At 41.2% G+C, this 19424-nt stretch overlaps 1 protein-coding gene across 1 annotated transcript in view; it reads left to right on the top strand.

Annotated features, from left to right (window-relative positions):
• slc13a1 (solute carrier family 13 member 1) overlaps positions 1-19424 on the top strand; it is a 41266-nt gene that overhangs the window by 18934 nt on the left and 2908 nt on the right. The window contains exons 6-12 of the mRNA XM_075470857.1: positions 3061-3218; positions 3819-3938; positions 5036-5134; positions 5431-5532; positions 6039-6130; positions 9453-9547; positions 16265-16426. Of these exons, the coding sequence (XP_075326972.1) occupies positions 3061-3218; positions 3819-3938; positions 5036-5134; positions 5431-5532; positions 6039-6130; positions 9453-9547; positions 16265-16426 (828 nt within the window). The remainder of the gene's footprint in view (positions 1-3060; positions 3219-3818; positions 3939-5035; positions 5135-5430; positions 5533-6038; positions 6131-9452; positions 9548-16264; positions 16427-19424) is intronic.

The following is a 19424-nucleotide window of genomic DNA, read 5'->3' on the forward strand; positions in this document are numbered from 1 at the left end:
TCGTAGAAAGCATCGTTGATATGAGCGGAGAACTCGTCGTACGCAGAGGCTCAAGTGAGATTTACAGAACATGCGTACCACACCAATCCCATCGTAAGACCGAGCGGCTGTTGATAAATCCGGCGGCTGAAATCCATCGTAATTATCCTAATCACGCCTTCTACAAAAGGGGGTTGAGAGGCCGCACCTCTAGAATTTGCGACATGGATAGACGAAAGGCGGCAAAGAAACGCTGTCAACGCTGTTGACGTTAGCGATGTAAATCGCAGACCGGACGAGGTATGTATTTTCCCCTACTGTGATGGTCAATAAAATGTGATAAACTCAAGATTAAATGAAATCTAAAATTGAACGATGTTTTACTTTTTCTCCAATAAGATCAGGAAGAAGTGTTCCGATATGAAATTGGCCACAAAAAAGGTCGCAGCATGTCACAAACAGGGGGGGGGGCTCCGATCCAGGTTTGGATTTGAGTGCCTTGGAGGAGAGGGTGGCTGGCCTGATCGGAGCTACGTCTTTTTTCCTTGAATAACAGAATGCTTACCAAAAGTCAGAATCGCTGAATAAGTTCCTCTCTCCTCCTGAGCGCTCTTGGCTGTGCAGGCTGGTGGTAGGGATCTCTGGGTACGGGGTCCTCTGGATGTACATCTGGAAATGGCACTCCATTTTTTTGGGCAATGTATGGAGAACCCCGCATGCAATAATAATATTGCATACCTTTTCGGGCGTATATAGAAGGGTTCCCCCCGCAGCCGAGAGACAGATCCACCTGCCCTTTAGGTGCCCTAACCTCTCCACAGTGGCACGCGTGCGCGTATGCGTTCAGTGTGAGGGTGCGCGGTTGAATAATGAGCCATCACTCTTCCAATTACGGAGTTGTACTTGTTTAATTTATTTAATTTGCGTTTATGTTTATATTTATGTTGAAGTCAAATAAAACATGTGCCTTCTTTGAAGTGATAAGTCTGTAATTTTAACCTAGGGATTTGTTGCGACTCATGAGGCACGCACTAGTGACGCTGCTGTTTATGTATGCTATTGCAGTCACCGCAAGCCAAAATGGAAAAGTGCGTACACGGCCTCAGACCTGTCGTGGCGATTTCATCTTTCCTGCGCTCACGATGGATTTGATAAATGGCAACCTTTGCGCAGAAAAGAACGTACACATGACCTATGCACGTTTTTCGGCTTACGCAAGTTTGATAAATGAGGGCCATTATGTACCTTAGACAAGGGGGTATTTTGATCTCATCATTATTCTTATGCATATATTTTTGAATGCGTAATGAATTTATATATTTTTATGTAAAAAGTATTCTTTGAAAGGAGGGTGTTGCCTAAAGTGATTAATGTTTTACTTTAATGTGTGCAGAGTATAGAGGCAGTTTTAATACTTCAGGTATAATGGGACAAAAAAAGTTATTCAAAAACAGCAAAAATTTTAAAATGCAATCCACCCAGACACAGTAGACCATACAATTATTTAGATTTGAAAAAAATGAATGAAGAAGAAATGGTGCAAATAATGTAAAAAAGCAATTAATTTGTTAAGCATCCATCCACCTTGAACTCAGTATCATCTAGTCTGTTATATTCCATAACCACAACCTATCTGGATTCTCCAGCGGGAGATTGTTTATCAGTGGATAAGAATTCCAAGTTGAAACCTCAAGAAATAACATGATAACTAATAATGAACACATGGCACCACCTTGAGTCAGCTATGCAGAGGAAAAAGATTTGGAATAGGCTGATATCATTAAAGGAGCTGTAGCAGTGGGTGTTGCAGTAGAAATACAACATCTCAGAATGAACAAACTGAACCAATCCTTAATGCTGTCTTTGATGATGGCTAAGTAACAGCAAAACAGGGTTTCCGTGTTTGAGGAAAATGTGCAGAGTTTGCATGTGCTTAAGATTCCAGGCTGCATTGGAAGAAGTCAATAACATGAACAAGTTGCCAAAGCATAGAACAGAAAGTGCTTACACTATAACACACACAAGAAGACTTTGTCCAGTTCAAGATTGAATAAAATTACTTCCCAAACATACTGCCAATTTCTGTCATTTACTTCAATTTGTAGTACTAAAAGACGTCCATAGCATTGATTAAATATATAATAATATATATTTATAATATAATATAATATAATAATATATATTGTGGGTCCACAGTGTCGCACCCAAGGAATGGAGGACGCAGGAGCAGGAGATGTTTAATCCACAAGCTTTGATTGGAGGAGCAGGAGTTCCCAAAAACTCTCCAAGAGAGAACAAAACAGACTATAGAAGTTATCAATAATATAGATACTTTTCCCAAAATGAGAGAAACATATCTATGAAAATTTATCAAAACACTCTACTAAGAAGGAAAATAAAAAGATTATCAAACTTTGGTCTAACTTAAAGTCACTCCTGCTGCGGAGGAAAACAAAAAACCTCACCTGAAAAATAGGAGGCACTACAATATGAAATCTTATCCAAAAAAAAAAGATCACTCCACTTGGAGGAAAACGCAAGAACACTATAAAACTTAAACTATGCTTAAGGCTATATTATTAAAGTTATCAAGAAACAAAAACTCTCTTAGCGAGGACCAACAGATACAACACACTGGCACAAGACAAGGGGAGACGCAGACTCACACAGGGTTAACAGGGAACAGGTGGAATCATTCATGCCACAATCAGACTGGAACACGAGAGGAAGGGCAAGTGACCTGAAACGAGAGTAGAATTAATCTTTCAAATTAAAACAGGAAATGACGAGACATGACATGGAGACGAGACAAAAAACCCGCTTGACCACCGCGGTGTGACACATAGTAAATTTCATGTCAGGGAAAAAAGGCAAAACTCCATTTTCCTTAGTTAAAAACAGTTTGCATTCACATATAGCAGTAAAATAATCCCAAGGAATAGAGTAATATCACTATTCGTACTGATAATGGATCTTGTCATACTTCTTGTGTTTGAATGCATTATTCATTTTGCAACGACAGTGCTGTTTCCACTCATGTTCCTTCTCTGGGGTAATTTCCTTCTCTGTGCTGTCTTCAAGGCCGCAGTATGTATGCCTGCAGCTTTCAGCAAAAGTAAACGGGACCTGATGATATGCAAAGCCATGTGCATTAGCATCGCCTACTCATCCAACATTGGTGGCATCACCACACTCCCAGGAACCTCTCCCAACCTCATCTTCTCTGAATATCTCAACAAGTGGGTGACTACACATATTAAGCATATGAATGGGAAGCAGAATTATTGTATAATGGAAGATTAAAAACAGATAAGAATTTGTATGCACTTGTTAGTGTTCATCACATTTGCCAGATTAGGAATCACAATTTTAATTTTCCATGTGACTCGTGTTTTCTCAATAAGAAAGAGAGATGTGACATCACACCACAGCGTATTTTGTGAAATGCACAATGTAGAAGGCGTTTTGTTGTTCAGCTGAGTCTTCACCTTTGGTGTAAGAAAGGTGCATGTAGCTGCTTTTCCCTGTATCCTGTTATTATTTGTATTTTTCTTATTCCCCATCCATTTGTAAAGTATACATGTCAGTAAACTGAATTTTTACTTCTTGAACTAATTGGCTGTATAGGCACTAACAGATCATTTGACAGTTGACTGCAGTTCATTACTGTAGCTACCAAAATGGCTACTAGAATGCATTGCAGTGGGATATTGTTGCTCTTTCTCTAGTCAGTTTGCTGAAAATTAAGAAATGAAAATAACAAAAATTAAAGAGATGAAATATTGTGCTTGGAAAAAATAAACAACTAAATCTACCTCAAACAATGTCTTCCCATTTAGAATTTATCCAGCCTGCAACTGCATCAACTTCGGGAACTGGTTCCTGATGTGCTTTCCCATCAGTGTCATCATGCTTCTGCTGACATGGATTTGGTTGTACTGGTTGTTCATTGGTTCAGAGTGAGTGTCAACACACCATATGCAGTAATCACCTGTGTGGTTCTAAATAGTTTTCTCTTTCTTTCCATCAGTCATCCTAAATCATCTGCTTTATCTTAAATAATTATTTTAATTTTTCACATCCTATTCATAAACTATCTGAACCCTGAACCTGTGTAGTTAGCAAAGAATATGCTCATTTTTTCTGGCTTTGGATTTCTCAATAAAGTAAGCTAGTAGCCTAAACATACTATTATTTTGAGCTTCCCTTCGAGCAGCCAAACAAACTGTGAAATCACTTACAGGTTTTGTTTGGATTTTTTTTGCAATGAAAACAGTGCCCCTCGTCAAACTTCTGAATGCAGAATATATCTCTTATTACAGCTGATCTCCAAGCACAGATTAATTTCAATACCATATAAACTGAAAATAAACTAACTTTAATTCAAATAAATTTAGATTTATTTAACAGTTACTTGTAGCTTCAAACATATTATTCTAAGCTTACCTTCAAGCAGCCAAACAAACTGTTAAATCCCTTTCAGGTTTTTGGGGTTTTTTGTAATGAAAACAGTGCCCCTTATCAAACCTCTAAATGCAGAATATCTCTCTTATTATAGCTGAGCTCCAATCAAAGATTAATTTAAATGTCAAGTGAACTGAAAATAAACAAATAGATTTATTTAACAGTTGCAGTATCTAGTGCGAATTCATTGCAAAAAAGAATCTTAGGGCACTTTAAATAAAGTAACCCAACAGTTCCATCAGAGCAAGCACTTGGTGACAAACAATAAACTTTTGCTGAATACACAGTTAAACAGTTGTTTAATGTATTTTGATAACTCCTCATAACTTACTTCCAATTGAACCCAAGGCAGAGACATGGGTGTAATGCTAGTGTTAGCACTAGCACTGTGAAGATGTCAGAAAGATTAATGACAAGTGCTGCTTATTTTGACACATGGCTAGTAATGTCATTACATTTTCAGGGCAATGCTCTAAGTGTGCTTTGAACCAGTCACAGTCAAACATTAAAAGCAGTATGAGAACTTACGTGCAACCTCTCAAAATTGTGCTACGTGCCTACTGAACACATAAACTCTTCCTCATATACACAGCTTCAAGTTCCTGTGGCAATGTAGAGGAAGGCAGACTGAGGAAGAGAATGCAGCAAGAAAAGTAATACAGGATGAGTATAAGTCACTGGGGCCCATGAGGTGATTCCTTATTCATTCACACTCATTCATTCATTAAATATTTTGTTTCATCATGTGTCTATACATGCATGTTCAGGTAATTTATGAGCTCTATATAGCTCAACTCAAAAAAATCTTTTGAAACAAGTACCTCCTGTGTTCAGTTATATGTTCAGATTATATCAAATGAATCTTATCATTATTATTCATCCATCCATTATCTGTCCATTTTCTAATACTGGTTTTCTAAATCGGTTATTTTTACAAGTCCATTTTTATTGACTGATTCATTCATTTATTTGTTGTCTCTTTTTCAGTTATCAGGAGATTTTCACTGGTATAGTTTTTCTATTGATGGTGCTGTTGTGGTTAACCAGATCTCCAGGTTTCATGCCTGGCTGGGTTTCTCTCTTCCCCAAGTGAGTCACATATTTTTATTTTTTACTAGGGCTGGGCAACGATTAAAATTTTTAATCTAATTAATCACATGATTTGTACGCAAAATCCAAAAATGCATTCAAAAGTAGTGTATAGGTTTTAACATTTAGTTTTATTTTAAATGTGCTGCCATATGAATGAAAGTGCCATGACATTTGTTGTGCAAACACACTTTTAACATCAGCATTTTTATGTAGTTTTTATGTAGAAGCCTCGCTCCACTGTCTGTTTCCTTGAATGACTTGCTGCTGTCAGTTGTGTGTTTTGCCTTTAAGTTATATTTTAAACTGGAACTACTACAGTGATAAGAAAATTCAACTTGGCAGTGTTTACAGATGACTTTGGTTCTGTCGACTCCGCCGTCTGGAAGAACTTTAACTTAATTTGAATGTCTTTTAATAATTTCACTCATATCAAATATTCAGTTAAATGACAATACAATATGTTTCAGTTAATGTTTTTTTTTTTTTTTACTTTACTTGAGCAGTCACTCAGACTACATCACAGATGCCACTGTGGCCCTGCTGCTGGGTCTCCTGTTTTTCATCGTACCTGCCTACGGACCTGTCCGAAAATATGGTAACTACACGAAATGTTACACTTGAGGTGTGAGGTTGACCAGATGTAACAGTCATATTAGACGGAAACCAGTTCTTGATTTATCAGATTTTCACTACGTTTATTATGGCCAATAAAATTCATGATAATGATATTACAATATACGTAGAAAAAAAATTAGACTATTGTTCTGTTTAATCATTGGCATTTTTTGCAGGTTTTGTCCATTAGTTTTTGTCCATTAGTCCATTATTTGTCCATTACGTTAATTCATTATATTCAATATGAGTGTGGAGAGGTGTTGACAGTAGTTAAGTATAACTCAGCAAACTGCACAAAAGAGCATAAAGCAGAATCACACATTGTGGGGAGTGGAAAGGCAAACAACCGAACCACTAAATAAAAAATCCTTAAGGCTCAATCATCAAGACAATGTTAACTAAAACAACATCACTTGTTATCAATAACATTTGTTTTGATTGCTTATGAAGGGCATGTATCCGTACCAATAAAGCAGGCCAGTAATTTAGTGATGGCTTCACCCTCTCATGCATTAATCATTTCATTTAAACTTTTTATTATTGCCTCTTCAGGCAATTCTTCTTCTCGAGAGTCAATCAAAGAAAAATCACTGTCCCGTCGCAAACAAACCTCCAAGGCTTTCTCCATACTGTATTATTATTATTACTATTATTATTTTAAATATTTTTTGGGGCTTTTTATGCCTTTAATGATAGGACAGTTGGGGAGAGACAGGAACCAGGGGGCAGAGAGAGGGGGAAGACATGCAGCAAAGGGCTGCTCAGTGCGGGACTCGAACCAGGGCCAGCTGCAGCGAGGACTGCAGCCTCTGTACATGGAGGCAGCTGCTTAACCCACTATGCCACCGACCGTCCCTGTATTTTGTTTTTGAAGTCCATTTGACCATGTTGTAGAAAAAAAAGACGAATAAACTACAGAATCTGAAATTATGCACGAATATGCGTAATTAGCAACTCACGAAGCTAGCGACTACTTCACACGCTACTTTGGCTATTTTTGGAGAAAAAAAAACACCCATCAAGCAGCATATCGTTGTTTTCAGAATTTCATTAGCTATTCAATGCGTCACTCAAAAGTAAAATCCACTGCAATTGTTTCACACATTGGAATACGAGCAGATACTTTTTACCTATTTGCGAATAATTGACTATTGTGCCACAGACAGCAGACAGGGTAAACATTCATCTATTGGAGCAGGTCATATGTCAATCAAAAGTTTGAAGCCCAGAGCTGTTTTGGTATCACGGTGTGGCTAATACATGCATGCTTACTGAAGTTATGATCAAGAATATGTGAAAATATACGCATCTGACTGAAATTTCGACAGTTTGTGTCGACTATGTGTCTTTGTGGACGTAAGACTTGTTGTGGACTAACGACTTTACTGGAGGACGTTAACTGGACACTTGCCAACGTATCTGTTGTATCTGTTCTTAAAATACTGTGAGGATTCATAGGTGAGTTGGACAATTTTTTGTATTTGCGACTGGTTTGATCATAATCAGCTATGATTGTATACTGGATTGGCATACATCATTTGAATCTCAAGAACCTTAGCTTTCCAACGGTATACAACATGTTTTGGTACATAGAAAGTAGGGCTGAGGAAAACCCCAGATTTGTCCTGAAATATGCAACGTCCCACCGGCGGGACGTCGGAACGTTAAGGATGTAATCTTGCTGCTTCCTTCAGTCTTAAAACAGGTTGTATATTGGAGGTGAGGTATCTGCAAGTTCCAAAACTGCATTGCGGCACAATAAGTGAGGTGGATACATGCAGGGCTGATAACAAGAACCTTTCATTATAGCCCCAGTCATACGGGTGATATTTCTTTTTTTCACATTTCTTTGTTCTGATGCGTATGAATAGTCATGGCAAATGTTCACCGAAACAAAACTTAATATACGATATCAATAAGTATTAGTTTGGAAATTTAATTAAAATAGGCAAAATGGGGGTTGGTGTTGAGAGCTTCCTCCTCTCATCCTGTTCTTGGCTGTTCTTGTTGACCTGCAACAATACGGATGCGATTGAAATGCAACTGATTTCTTGGATGTGACTTCTCACTCTAACCACACTCCACAATACAATCAAGTATGCAAACATTGGGTTTTTGATGTGACACACACAGTACGCCATTGACCAGGACAGCTAAGCGATCTTTTCCAGTTTTCCAACAGCTGCCATACTTACCAGCAAACACCGACGCAGGTTAAACTGTAACCGTGGTGCGTCCGTCGAGTCCCGAGAGTTAATGCAAGAAATGCAAACACTATGAAGCTACTCCCCCATTCATACCGAAAACACTTTATATATAGGTATAGATAGCTACTCTATTGATCCAAGAGATAAATAGTTTAGCAGTGTCACTGTAAGTTGGCAATAGATACTACAAAACAATGCTATCTGATCAACTGAAATGGACCAAACCAGAAATGTACGCTGCATAACTGAGTTTAAACATTTTGTATATATGAATGTCATTACACAATTGTACTTGGAGACGTGCATACTTTCAAGAAACATGCTGATAATTTAATCTTAACACACCAAGAGCAATGTGCAGTCTTCAATGTAATGACAACAGTTCTGGCATTGAAAGAAAAAAAAGATTTGTTCCTAAAAAACAAACCAAGCCTCAGTTTCACTTTCTTAAAAAGTTGATTAATATGAGGATTAAAAGACAAAGTTTCATCAATTGTAATGCCAAGGTATTTATAGTTCGATACGAACTCTATACAAGAGCCTTGGGTGGTAAAAATAGGTCATAGACTTGCTGTCACTTTCTTTCTATTTGAAAACAACATCTCCTTTGTTTTTATAGGAGTTGAGAACCTGATACCTCTCAGCTGACACTGCAAGCCATTGAATGCAGATTGTAAATATTCAAATACTATGTCAATTGTTTTAGCATGACAGTAAATAACTGTATTGTCAGCATAGTGATGTACAGAAGCATCAGAAATGTTTTTACTTAGTGTGTTGAAATAAATAGCAAATAAAGTAGGTGCTAATACTAGGCCCCATGGTAGTCCGTTTGTGACATTTAAAAAATGGATGGTGAGACCACTGAATTGAACACATTGTTTCTGACAGAACTAGACTCAGAAAAGGCTGCCATCTCCCTCTACAGGTGTCATTGCATCATTGTCTGTATAATGTAATACACAAAAAATATATATAATCAATAGTGTTACAAAGCTGTTGTCAAGTTTTCAGCATCTGTACAGGTTGAAAAGTGGTAGTTACTGTCTTTCTGGTAAAGTATTCATTAATTTATTTTTTCCTTTCTCTGTTCAGAGGCTATGATCTCCTGGAATGAGTTCCAAGCCTCAATGCCATGGAAGGTTGCCCTGCTGGTTGGTGGAGGATTTGCACTTGCTGAAGGCACAAAGGTTGGTTGTGTTTCGTTTTTGGCTGTGTTTTTGGATGTGGTTTAAGGAACTTTGTGATTATAGCTTAAGAAAATGTATGATTTTTCACAATTTTTTTCCAACATTAGTTTTCTGTACATTTCCCAACCCATTCATTATGATACTTTTAAGTCCTTGAAAGTTTTACGTTTTCTGAACTCAACTTGACCAACATGACTTCCCTGTACTTATTTGCATCCGTATGTATTTGTGCCAGACATGTTCACAAGTCATTTTTTCCAAGTCCAAGTCAAGTCTCAAGTCTCAAATGACTGAAATGCAGGATCAAAATTGATCAGAGCATGGTCACTAAGAGGCCTATTTCAATCCAATGTGAAGAAATGCCATGAAAGCTTGTTTGAAGTATAGAAATTTATTTTGAAATATGTGTGCCTGCTATGCACCACAGGATACATTAACAGGCATATTAGTAACTGGCTTTGTAGTCTGAACTTCTCATGCATAACATTTTTCAGCACAATTTCAGTGCATTTTTCAGTTTTTTTGACAGTGTCAACCTGGAATTATATCAGGTGTACCTGAAATTGTAAAAGTAGGTTATTTTAAGATTAAGATTAAACAGCAATTAGATTAATGTTAAACTACATCTACGTAGACTTGGCTTAGCAATTAATTTGGTAACTGTTACCCTAGGCTACTTAACCAAAGTCCTTCCCAAATTTCACAGGCTGCTGCAGATTAATCAGCAAAGCCGTGTAGTGAAAACAATGAAGCCATAATCTGCATATAGTTTACATCAATGTTTATTTAGATTAGTTTGCTAGTGGTACCTGTCGATACGCGCTAAGTTTCCCTTTCCCATTACAAAGATACTGACCGATCCTTGTGCGTTTTAGGTGCCTGATGACGTTGGACGTGGCTGAGCCGGCATCATTTATCCTGATACCACACACTTTGCAAGTGGTCGTTCGCTTGTTTGCTGTCTGCGTGAATGTTTTATAACTAAATGTGGCAACATATGGCACAGTTCCAGATGAGCTCGACGCTGCCATGATCAGAATAGCTTTGATATCCGTGGCTGCACGCATGTGTGAGGCTATGTTGCACACGGGCCTGAGGCTATGTTGCGCTCAGCCTCCCATCAGCCTTGTCATACGTCGGTATTAATTAAATAAAGATCAGAAACAATCATTTCATGATATGAAGATTATTTATGAGTCCCAAACCTCTAGTCCAAGTCTAGTCTCGAGTCTTTGTTTGTGCGACTTAAGTGCGACTCGAGTCCCCATCTCTGATATGTGCGGATGCAAAAATCTCACCCACATATATATGATATATGTGTTGCTGAAGAACTCAGAGCAGTGACACAATGCATAGCGGCGCGCTCAGGCGCAGCGGCTCAGAGCTCTCCCTTATCTGTTGTACGTTCGTTATCGTGTGTTGTACGTTCGTCTACCCACACTACTGAACAATACAGTCGGCTGGACTTACTGGACATCGGATTCCAGCTGAAGATGACCATCTCCAGCGACTTCCACCGCCATCACAACATTCCGGACGAGATAGCGAGACCAGCGGGATCTCCGTGGATTGTTGTCGGGTCTGGCAGGCGACACAGACGGCGGTGCGAGAGGAGACAAAAGCGAGGCTGCAGGGCCGGGCTACTGGCTAGGCTGAGGAAACGGCCACTCAAACCGCCGCTGCCGATGAGGAGGAGGACGAAGATGAAGAGGAGGAAGACGAAGAGGAAACGGCTTCAGAATCCCTGGCTCAGCTTAAGTTAGACGAGACTGCTGCCTAAAATGAGACTGAGACTGCCAGTGGTCCTCAGTGGATGTTCACTCGTTACAGTTTAAGAATTTAAAGAAATTTGAATTTTCCTCATGCTCCTACGGGCCCGTGACTCAGCCTTCAGGTCAGGTGACAGAGCCTTGTACAGTGCCGCTCGTGCCGACCTGAGGAGAGGCATCAGGACTGCTAAGGCAGAATACAAGAGGAGTATAGAGGAACATCTCAACAACCCAAGGGAGGTGTGGCGGGGCATACAGACCACCACCAACTTCAGAGGCTGTGCTGTGACATCCGGGGACTCAGATGTGGGGTTGGCAGAGGAGCTGAACAGCTTTTTTGCCCGCTTTGAGTCCCAAACACAGCACTCAGCCTCAGCCACACCACTCCAACGTCCACTACAACCCCCACCAGCCCTCAGCACCCCTCCCTCACTCACTCTTGAGGTACAGGATGTGAGGCGGGTGCTCTGTGCAGTGAACCCCAGAAAGGCTGCAGGTCCAGATGGAGTACCTGGGAAGGTGCTTAAGGCATGTGCCAGCCAGCTATCACAGGTCTTCACTGACATTTTCAATCTGTCTCTGGAACAAGCCATCATCCCACCCTGCTTGAAATCTGCCATAATCATTCCGATCCCTAAAAAGTCACCCACAATCAGCCTCAACGACTTCCGCCCCATAGCACTCACCCCAGTTATCACCAAGTGCTTTGAGAAACTGGTCTTGAGACACATCAAAACCTGTCTCCCCCCCACCCTGGACCCGCACCAGTTTGCATACCGGACTAACAGATCCACTGAAGACGCCATAGCCATCGCTGTCCACTCAGCGCTGAGTCACCTGGAGAAACAGGGGAGCTACGTCAGGATGCTCTTCATTGACTTCAGCTCAGCCTTTAACACAATAATACCGGACATTCTGATCCCCAAGTTAGCCAACCTGGGGCTCCCACCATCCACCTGCTGCTGGATAAAAGACTTTTTGGTCAACCGACCCCAGCAGGTGAAACTGGGTCCTCACCTCTCCTCCTCCCGCACTCTCAGCACTGGCTTTCCCCAGGGCTGTGTGCTGAGCCCACTACTCTACTCCCTCTACACATCTGACTGCAGTCCCGCCCACCCAGAGAACACCATTGTCAAATTTGCTGACGACACTACAGTGGTGGGGCTGATCACAGGGGGAAATGAGGCGGCCTACAGAGATGAGGTCCTGAGACTTGGGCAGTGGTGTGAATCAAACAACTTGGCACTGAACATCACCAAGACCAAGGAACTCATCCTGGACTTCAGGCAGAACAGAGCCGACCCTGCCCCCCTGTACATCAACGGCGAATGTGTAGAGCGAGTGGAGTCCTTTAAATACCTCGGCGTCCACCTCTCTGCAGACCTCTCCTGGTCGGTCAACACCACAGCGCTGGTCAAGAAGGCCCAGCAGCGGCTACACTTCCTGAGGGTGCTCAGAAAGGAGCAACTAAACACTCACCTGCTGGTGACCTTCTACCGTTCCACCATTGAGAGCTAGCTGACCTACGCTGTGACAGTGTGGCACTCCAGCTGCACAGAGGCCGATAGAAAGAGACTGCAGAGGGTGGCAAACACTGCACAAAAGATCACAGGCTGCCCTCTGCCTTCCTTGACTGACATTTACAACTCCCGCTGTCTCAGCAGGGCCAGGAACATCGTGAAGGACATCACCCACCCTGGCTTTCATTTCTTTAACCTGTTGCCCTCTGGCAGGCGCTTCAGGTCCATACGGGCCAGAACAAACAGACTCAGGGATAGCTTCTTCCCCAAAGCGGTCACCATACTCAATGCAAATATGCACTAATATAAACTGCACTGACAATATTGGCACTGACCACTGCACTACCCGACACAAGCTACCTCCATCTTCAATACCCTTTCAGTCGCTCTTGAACTCAAGTCTGTGCTCGTTACATTGTGTTTGTGTTTTTCCTGTGTATTTAGACGTTTTTTACTGTATAGTCTTTTATATTTTGCAAACTGTGTGCACTTTTAAGGAGATGCTCTTTAAATCTCATTGCACTACTGTGTATAATGACAATAAAGGCTTTCAATTCAATTTCAATATATGAGGAAAAATAAAACAATGTCTGCATGACGTCATCTCATGCAGACATTTGATGTATCATGGGTGATAAACTGATGAGAGTTTTGATGACCGAGAGTGCAAGACTCCAATCTCCCTCTGAAAGGTTTCCGTGGCCAAAAATCCAAGGGTGATTATGACTTGGACGTGTGGTGAAATTGGGTTTGATCGGCGTGTTTGTCTCTGGAGTTGTGGCTCTAGCAAGCTGCATATTTGTAGCAGCACAGTCCTTGGCAATCTAAATTGTGATGTCAGCCATTCGTCTGTCTCCGCAAGGATATCTACACAGTCTCTTCCAAGAGCCTGACGCGGCATCCAAGGCATCCAAGGCATCCAAAAGGCATCCAAAAGTAGCAAGTCAGCCGCTGGTTACACTTCCCATTGACCTTGTTATATACAGAGTCAAATTAACCTTCAATTAGTGCATAATTTAAGTCAAACAGAATAATATCAGCATCATTATGGAGTATAATATATATATTTATTTATGCTTGCTTCAAAGTAATTAAATATACAATCCATTAGTCAAGCAAACTTGATTGGAATATCCATCCATCCATCCATCCATCATCTTCCGCTGGTCCGGGGATCAGGTCGCGGGGGCAGCAGCTTGAGCAGAGAAACCCAGACGTCCCTGTCCCCGGCCACTTCCTCCAGCTCTTCTGGGGGGACCCCGAGGCGTTCCCAGGCCAGCCGAGAAACATAGTCTCTCCAACGTATCCTGGGTCTTCCCCGGGGCCTCCTCCCAGTGGGACGGGCCCGGAAACACCTCACCAGGGAGGCGTCCAGGAGGCATCCTAACCAGATGCCCGAGCCACCTCATCTGACTCCTCTCGATGCGGAGGAGCAGCGGTTCTACTCCGAGCCCCTCCCGGATGACCGAGCTTCTCACCCTATCTCTAAGGGAGAGCCCAGACACCCTGCAGAGCCCGCATCACTGCAGACGCCGCACCAATCCGTCTGTCAATCTCCTGCTCCATTCGTCCCTCACTCGTGAACAAGACCCCGAGATACTTGAACTCCTCCACTTGGGGAAGGATCTCATTCCCAACCCGGAGAGGGCATTCCACCCTTTTCCGGCCGAGGACCATGGTCTCAGATTTGGAGGTGCTGATTCTCATCCCAGCTGCTTCACACTCGGCTGCGAACTGCTCCAGTGAGAGCTGAAGGTCACGGCCCGACGACGCCAACAGAACCGCATCGTCCGCAAAAAGCAGAGACCCGATTCTGAGGTCGCCAAAACGGACCCCCTCAACGCCCTGGCTGCGCCTAGAAATTCTGTCCATAAAAATTATGAACAGAATCGGTGACAAAGGGCAGCCCTGACGGAGTCCAACATGTCCGACTTACTGCCGGCAATGCGGACCAAACTCTGACACCGGTCATACAGAGACCGAACAGCCCATATCAAGGAGTCCGGCACTCCATACTCCTGGAGCATCCCCCCACAAGAGTCCCAGAGGGACACGGTCAAACGCCTTCTCCAAGTCCACAAAACACATGTAGACCGGTTGGGTGAACTCCCATGCACCCTCCAGGATCCTGCCGAGGGTATAGAGCTGGTCCACTGTTCCACGGCCAGGACGAAAACTACACTGCACCTCCTGAATCCTCCTGAATAATTGGAATAACAGTGGACTATTTTACGAAACTCCTACGACAGGTCTGGATCACTTGTAAATTCTGTTCGTACCTGAAAGAAAACGTAAAATACGAACAATTTGGTGAATGCGCAAATTCTCTTAAATCCCTCGTACGCACGATTTAAGAACAAATCTGTGCGTACGAACGTTTTTTGCATGAGGCTCAATGTCTCCAACCTCTCAGAGTATGTGAGAAAAATTCTTGCGAAGGTGCAAGTTAAAGACCCTATGGACAGGGGCCTCTACCAGATATTCCCAGTTCATGCGCTCTACTTGTTTTGGCTTACCAGGTCTGTCCGGCAGTCCCCCGTCTTCCCCAACAGATCCAAGAGTTGAAAGCTCTGCCCCAAAGCTCTGCCCCTCTCCCTCACTCGAGGGTCCAAGACATACAGCCGCAGTTCTGATGACACCTCCACAAAGTCGATCATCGACCTTTGGCTTAAGGTGATATGGTGTTTGTAATGGACAATCCATGACAAGCACAGAAGTCCAAACACAAGACACTACTTAGATTAAGATCAGGGAGGCTGTTCCTCCCAATCATGCCTCTCCAGGTCACTGCATCACTGACGGCTCTCATGGGCATTTCCAGAGTATTAGAGAGTCCAGCCCCTCTCCAGGAGTTTGTTTCCAAAGCCAACGCTGTGTGTGGAGATGAGCCCAACTATATGTAGTTGGTACAGCTCCACCTCACACACCAGCTCAGCCTCTTTCCCCACCAGTGAAGTGACATTCCACGTCCCTGGAGCCAGTTTGCAATGCCGGAGATCGGCACACCCAACCCGCTGCTTTTGACCTGCCACTCAGCTCACACTGCACCCGACCTCAAATTTCCTTCACACGAATGGTAGACCCACATGGAGGTGGCTTCCTGATTCTTCTTTGACCCGAGCTCCAGGAGCTAAGGCTCGGCTCCCATGCACTCACCAAATCTTTTTGTTCAAGTTATTATTATTTCCCATATGGTTTGAATATTTGTGATTTCTGCATGTTAATTAATCTTCCACCACAAAAAAGAGAAAATAAATCAGTGGTGGTAGAAGTTTTAAAAAAAACCTTTGAATTATTATGGCATAGCTTAGTATGTAATGGATTACTATTTATAATTCACTGGCGCTAACAGTGTAGCCTAACAAAACCAACTAGAAATTCTAAATATAATTTGAAGCCGAGGTTGAATATCACGTTTGCATCTACAGGAATCTGGTTTGTCTTTGTGGATGGCTGAGCTGCTGACACCTCTGGGTGATCTGCCAGTCTTGGCTACAATCACAGTTGCCTGCATTATTGTCACCACCCTGACAGAGATTGCCAGCAATGCCGCAACCATTACCATCTTCCTCCCCATCCTCTCGCCTCTGGTAGGTTCCTTATTTAATACTGCACAGACAATCTGTGATAGGACCCGCCTCTATATACACAATCTATATCATGAGTGCTATTTGCCATCAACACTATGCCTGAAGATTTCTGCTTTATATCTGCAGAGCACCACCTACAGTCTCAGAGTGGCAAAGTTAGATAGCCTATATGTTCTTTAGGACATTTTTTAGGGTGAGGCTTTACAACTTATTTTTGTACGCTGTGAGTATTTGATGAAATGAGACGCTAATAAGCTGCAGGAGAAGTTAGCCAAAGCCTCTGTAGATGGAGAAGCTATTTGGTGCATTTTGCTCTGAAGGAAATATGGCAGATCTGACATCTACCTATTTTTATGGCAGTTATAACCCGAAATCAGATGCCGCAAGCCTTTGCATCTTATCTAATGACTTTAAATTACAACAGAAGAAGATTCAGTTCATTTGGAAACATTGATGTCCCATCAAAAATACAGAAAAGACAGCTACTTTGTAAATTTGTTTCAGCAATGTTAGATTTTGCTTCAAAACCAATCAAAAAAATTTTTTTTTGCAATGACAAGTTCAGTTTCTGTCCTGTTTTCATTCTTTTTTCCTGAAATGAAAGTTATGAATAGTTATGAACAGATATCAAAGCTCAAAGCTTTTTGACCATCAGAAACGTGTCATCGGTAGTTATAGCTTGTATTACACTGGAAACTGATGTAATGTAATAAGAAGGTGAAATGTAGACAAATATACACAGAATAGCCTTTAAAGATGCTGTAAAGACTGCTTTCCTATGACACAGAGACGGACATCTAATCTTCTTGTATTGTCTGGAAAATGTTTTGATATGATATTTTGCTTATATTTCTGATATGATGAGATTGGGATGCAATATACGGTAGTCAAAATATCCTAGCTAAGCAAGTTATAGATGACATGATTTCCATAAGATAAAAATGACACATTTCTTTCATTTTAATATATATTCTAAGTATTACTCTGTTTGTACTTCCATCTTTTATGGTTTGAAAATATCAGAATAGTTTGGGCATCATAAAGGGCCACTACTTAGTAACATAGTAGCATGCATCAAAGCTTGTAATCTCTTTTTGTAGCCTTCTTTTTAGTCTTTCAGTTCTTCTTTGAGATATTTTTGCATTTGCATTTACATTCTTCCTGCATATTATACACAGTGTGGTTAGATTCTGCTGTTTTGTGGTCCATGTACAATTTTAGATCATGTTTGGGTCAGAGCACTGTGAGGGACTTCAGTATACATCTTTTCAGTTAATCACTGGATGATTTTGATTTTTGTTTAGAGTCTTTTAAGCCTATTGTAAGGTGTTTAGGCCTATTGTAAGCTGTTCAGTGTCAGTTAGCTGATGTCTTTTAGATGAGGTTCTGGGTGAGTCTCATAATAGCAGAACAGACACAAACGCAGGACTTTAGGGCTGTCAGTTTAGTTTTACAGCAGATATCACAGAGTTATATATATATATATATATATATATATATATATATATATATATAAACTTATCCCGATTTAGTCAGGGTAAAAAAGCAAAGTAGCTATATTGAACATGTTTAAAATCGGTTTGACATGAATGACAAATGACATTGTATGAGCAGAACTTACATTTTATATTATGTGCTATGAATATTATTTGCTGCACAAGATTCTGCTGAAATGAAAAATACCTGATGAGCACAGTCTCATATTCATTTAGCTAGAAACCTGCTCTGTTGTCACAGTGAAAGTTCAGCTGTCATTAAAGGACAAGACCGTTTTTTTGACATTGGGCCCTTGATTTCACATCATAACATGATGTTCTACTCACACTTGCTTGTTGTTGGTCATTTGGAGCTGTTCCGAAGATATTCGAGAGGCGTCTGGCTGCTCTCTTGAGATATTCGGCCATGAAACGGTTTCCTATGGGCAACGTTATACAGGCACAAACTACGCTGTTTATAATTTATTAATTACTGTACACTAGCACTGATAACGTGGAGTGCGTCGCTTACTTAAAAAAATCCGGGTTACTGTCATTTTGAATTTTAGCCGAATGAATAAATAGGCAGCAGGTCTGTGGGCTGTCTGTGGTGGTAGCACGACGATGACGTCAGTAACACCCACTTTAAGACAAAAAATCAAAATTACAGTGGCCGAATATCTCAAGAGAGCAGCCAGACGCCTCTCGAATATCTTCGGAACAGCTCCAAATTACCAACAACAAGCGGGGGTGAGTAGAACATCATGTTATAATGTGAAATCAAGGGCCCAATGTCAAAAAAACGGTCTTGTCCTTTAATAATTAGACACAAACGCTACCTTTTGCCCGTCTCCCTCAACTTAGTATGTGGGGTTTTAGCTAACACTTCATTTAGAATGATGCTGTGGTGACATAATCTATCCATTCACCATACCTGTAGTCTATACATTTTCTGTCATTAGAATATAGAAAATTTTCAAGTAGTGAAAACTAAGAGATTATTAACTTTGGAGCAATTTCTCTAGATGGAACTGAATCCAAGTCCTAATGTCCTACTCATGCTGTTACTAATCCTCCAAAAACTGTGTTCCTGAAAATTGTATATTTTAAGTTTTCGCCATAAAAAAACCCCCAAACTAGCTTTGTTACACTCATATTGTAAAGACCAAACTGCAATAAAGCAGACATGTTCACAAGTAATTTATTCCAAGTCCAAGTCAAGTCTCAAGTCTTTGTGTTCGAGTCCAAGTCAAGTCTTTGAGGACCAATAACAAGTCAAGTCTCAAGTCTCAAATGACTGAAATGAACGTTCTATCATTAAACACATGCCATTTGGTCTAGATAAGACTGCATTGCTGTGTGTTATGGCATGAAAGCATGTACTGTATTATCAATATACATAATATCATTATACACTGCAGGATCAAAATTGATCAGAGCATGGTCACTTAAGAGGCCTATTTCAATCCAATGTGAAGAAACGCCATGAAAGCTTGTTTGAAGTATAGAAATATATTTTGAAA

This window comes from Odontesthes bonariensis, chromosome 7 (assembly GCF_027942865.1).
Source record: "Odontesthes bonariensis isolate fOdoBon6 chromosome 7, fOdoBon6.hap1, whole genome shotgun sequence".
In the NCBI taxonomy this organism is placed as follows: domain Eukaryota; kingdom Metazoa; phylum Chordata; class Actinopteri; order Atheriniformes; family Atherinopsidae; genus Odontesthes; species Odontesthes bonariensis.